The sequence below is a fragment of the Halictus rubicundus genome, unplaced genomic scaffold (genome assembly GCF_050948215.1).
Source record: "Halictus rubicundus isolate RS-2024b unplaced genomic scaffold, iyHalRubi1_principal scaffold0020, whole genome shotgun sequence".
NCBI classification, from domain to species: domain Eukaryota; kingdom Metazoa; phylum Arthropoda; class Insecta; order Hymenoptera; family Halictidae; genus Halictus; species Halictus rubicundus.
In genome coordinates this window covers 2,629,599-2,633,897 of record NW_027488561.1, presented here as the reverse complement: position 1 = coordinate 2,633,897, position 4,299 = coordinate 2,629,599, and the positions used below count along the sequence as shown (strand labels likewise).

At 43.7% G+C, this 4,299-nt stretch overlaps 1 protein-coding gene across 1 annotated transcript; it reads right to left on the bottom strand.

The window, feature by feature from the left end:
* Window positions 1-416: 416 nt before the first annotated feature.
* Window positions 417-1,199, bottom strand: LOC143363093 (uncharacterized). The gene has a single exon (XM_076803711.1). The coding sequence runs from the start codon at window positions 1,197-1,199 to the stop codon at window positions 417-419; it is 783 nt and encodes a 260-aa protein (XP_076659826.1).
* Window positions 1,200-4,299: the final 3,100 nt, after the last annotated feature.

Sequence of the window (4,299 nt, the reverse complement as noted above, 5' to 3'; positions counted from 1 at the left end):
CCGCGACGATCGTGGAAAAATCCTGCAATCAATTTTATATTTTTAAAAAGTTGAACGTATTCACTTTTTTTCTGTTTTATCTTCACTATACTTACACTACGTTTCTTCGCCTTTTCGCCACTATGGCGGCTCTCGTCTCGTCCATGCTCGGTTGGTTGCGACGCATCGTGACTATGTACTGCTCCGCGGGTGTGATACTTTCTGAAGCGTAACGCTCGAAACACCTCGTTTTGTACAATACCTTAATCGCCTTATCACTTCCTTAACCGATAAAAATAATTGATATTTCTACAGTTGCAACGGTCTTCTCGCTAACGGCTTCACCGCTTCCTTTTTCAAAAGGAAGTTGTCCCCCTCCTCCAATCAGAACGCAGTTGCAACGACCTTCGTGCTAATAGTTTCACCACTTCCTATTTTCATAGGAAATCAACGTCATCGTTGATACTATAATGACCCCAAGGAAGAGTATTGATCAAATTATTGCAAATGTATCGTTTATCGTCGTACGGACTCAGCGCCAATTTCATTTCGGATACCGAATACACCTGATGCTGTACGGACATTATACGATTATTGCTAACACTTTTCTCCGTATAATTATGAAGGCACTCGATATAGTCTTTGAAACTTATATCCCTAGCCGTGGCATTCGTTCTAATGCCTTTTATCTTTTTGGTTTCACAGCACGCGTCCTCGCTGTCGCGCACGCGAGTCGCGTACATTTTCGAGCGAAGTCCTACGAATTCCGTCATAATTTTGCCACCGTTCTCGTCCTTCATCAAACCCAGTATCTTTTTGTTCGCGATCGGAACGCCGTACACGTTGTTCTCAGCATAATTGCTCGTGTCGTATCGATTGATATCGCGTTTCAACAGCTCATACGCGTCGTCGCAAACGATCTCGTATATCAAGCTGTCCGTGTCCGTGTATAAAATCTTACAGTTTTCTTTTAAATTTGGATACATATAGCCATAATGAAAGTCGTACAAACAGCATTTAGATATATCCAATACGGACATGCCTATGTATACGGGTTTATAAAATTTAATATTCGTTTTTTTCAGTTGAATCGCAACGAAGTCCTCCGAGAACACCGTGCAACTGTGAAAATTCGGTCTAGCTATCAATCTTTCGACACCGTGTCGACCGTCCCACCGAGAGAGTAATTTCACGCTCGCGTGATTCCGAACGTTCTCCATAGTCTTTCCGAACACCGCGTTATTCATTAGCTTGAACAAATTTTTTGAAAAATCGTTGTTCGCGTTGGTGCGTAATTTAGTGTTCAAATCGATGTAGCTGTACAGCCATCGAGACTGTCGAAACTCTAAAATTCGATAAATTTTCCCTAATTTCAAACCGTGTCGCAAACTTTGCTGCAGATATCGATAATGCAGAACGTTAAAAGATGCCTTTTCTCGTTAAAAGATTGAAATCGCTGTCGGAAAGATGTGCAAATTCGCCTCGTACGACGCGCAATTTACTCTTGTCCAAATACGAGGATAACTTGTCCAGACTAGAATTCAGGAATTTGAATGAATCGATGAATCGAAACTTTATCAACTTCCTGTAATCTCTTCCCATCCCCCCGTCGTTCTCAACGTGTTTCGTGAACGAGATGTACCGCTCTTTCGTCAGCGGTAACACGTCTATCTTCCCCTTGAACGCGTTTGCCAATTCCTTAATGATAAAATGCGCGTCGTAACCGGACAAATTGTGGAAAACCACTGGTATCACGTACGAAGATTGATAATTCAAATTACAAGCGTTATGCGCCGGACCGCGATACGCGCCCGTGATATGACAATGATCATGCACTTTTTCGTCGCAGTCGTTGAACGGTTTTTCACATACGTGGCAACACGTGGCTGTAAGAAAATCTAATTTTTCTGCTTCGGTCAATGTCCTCATCGACACGTTTTTATCAAGTATCTTCTGTAATTTACAACTTAACTCGTGCAACTTTGTCGCGAACCATGTCGAGCATCCCTCTTCTCTGGAACAAGCCCGATACTCGCACAGGGAAGCATTGTATCCACAATGCATGTAATAACCAATACTGAACGCGTGGTGATGTTGATACTGCGTGCGCGCCCCGCGGCTCTGTCCTTCATGTTTCTCCAGCAAACATTCCAAATCGGCGTAAATAACGAACGGCGCCCGTTCTTTGTACGCGTAGTTGGTCCGAGGTCGGAAGCGTCAGAGCGCATTCGTTCATTCGTTCGCAATCGACCGTATGAGCGTCTAATCTCTCTTGCGACGGGAAATATTGTAAGCATCTGAGAAGGAAAAAAATATACCATGGTCTTTAACTGGAAAAGGAAAAAAAAATGCTCTCAACTTACCGGTCACAAATATACATGCGATGGCTATCCTTGCTAAGCTGCGACGAAACCAATCGCGACAAATTTCTTATGCACGTGTAATGATGGCGCGAATCATTCCTCCCCCGTAGAAGCAACAAATTGGCGTGCTTGCTCCGCTTCTTCTCAGTCAGATGAAGCGCCCCACACTTCTTGCGAACCCATTCGAACACGTTCACGGAAACGTCGTTTACCCGTTCAAATTTTCGAATATCCTTAAACGACATAGGCAGTTGAAATCCTTCGGTTCGAAGCACCGTGCGGTAATGTGGATAAGAAGAGAAACGCTCCGAGTTTTTCTCGACCGGATAGAGACCCGCCACGACTGCCCAAAAGAAACAGGCCTCGTCGTTACTCTTCACGTTGACGATCGCTCTCTTCAGTTGTATCTCTCGAGGTACAGAGACGTTGCAACCGGCTTGCAACGGCTGGTACTTGTTGCAATTCACTATTAGATGCAGTATCTTCGATAGCGCCCACCCGCTGTCGCGTTCTTGAAACTCCCCCATCGATGTCAGAATCGTTGGCATAACGTCTTTCAGATACCAGCAGCGTAAATCACTCGTTCGAAACAGAGGGAAATTTCGCGTACCGAAACTTTTCACTGAAACCGTATCGCGCAACACAAATTCCGCCTCCAACGTAATGTTCACTTTCAACGATGAATGTTTGTTCAGAGATTCCGTAACGCGTCTCGTAATCATCCGCTTCGCATGTTGCAAAAACTGACGAGGATCGATGTGCTCAACGTTGATAACGAGACCGGTCGATATGCGATCTCGAAACGCTGACTCGACTTCCTCCCAACGAAGAGACGTTGCGCTCCCGCCGACGCGACTCCTGTCGTATAAACCTCTTCCAACGCGTGAAAAACGGTGGCCCAACGATACGATCAAACTTTTCATACGACACATCACCGATGTTAAGCTAAATTTCACGCCCACCGACAGTTCGTCCTTCGCACATGACAAATATCTCGTACAGTATTGCAAACATTCCATATACGATCGGCTCCATTCGCGATACTCATCGATAGTTTTAATAATCATTGACATGTGTGTCAGGTACTTTAACGCATTTTTTAAAATCCGAATCATCTTGTTCCCCTCCATTTTCTTTTTTGTTCTAACGAAACAATTTTTCAAGCTTTAATTTCACCTCATCCGTTAAATTTCCAGTTCTCAGAAATACGATTATACTTCGTATCCAACAGGCACCACGATGCGTCGTTCGCCCGTTTCGAGGATATTCAATATCTTTGACCGTGAATCGATCGCGGGCCATGGTGCCACGACTTGGCTAAATCTTTTCGTGTAGAAAAAACATATGCGACTCGTCGCGTCGATTCGCATTAACCGTTCTATCAACGTTTTCCGAGGCTCCTCGTCGGAGAAACTACCGTTCAAATACAAATTTAAAACGTGAACCCAAGCCAAGTTTTTCAATGATAAAACTGCCATTTTTACTCGTCGTCGTTGTTGTTGTTGTTGTTGTTATCATAGTGGTAGTAGTCGATGTCCTCGTCCTCGTCATCCGTTAAAAATAATTTACGTTTTCTGATCGGTAAGAAAGGAGGAGTTAAGATGATAAGAGGCATGGATCGTTCATTCAATGATAGCGTTCCCTCGTAAACGTAATCGGTTCTACGATATCGACGCACTGCCTTGTCCAAGTATGCCCTCAATCTCCATTTAGGTTTTAAGAAAACAAACACTTGTAAAAGATCTATATACTCGTTTCTCACTTCATGCAACAAATCCAACGGTTTATACGCGAAAGCTGTTACGTATGGAACACCGGTGAATGGAAATTTTACGCGAAAAACACAATAAATATTGCACGATAGAAGGCGAAAATATCGATCGAAAATCCGTTGATACACCTTGGAGTAATTTCGAATATCGCGCTCGAATAACTTTGTCACGGCTAAAGCTTGTAA

Excerpts from the sequence above, each read along its gene's own strand:
- LOC143363093 (XM_076803711.1), bottom strand. The coding sequence starts at position 1,199 with ATGGAGAACGTTCGGAATCACGCGAGCGTGAAATTACTCTCTCGGTGG.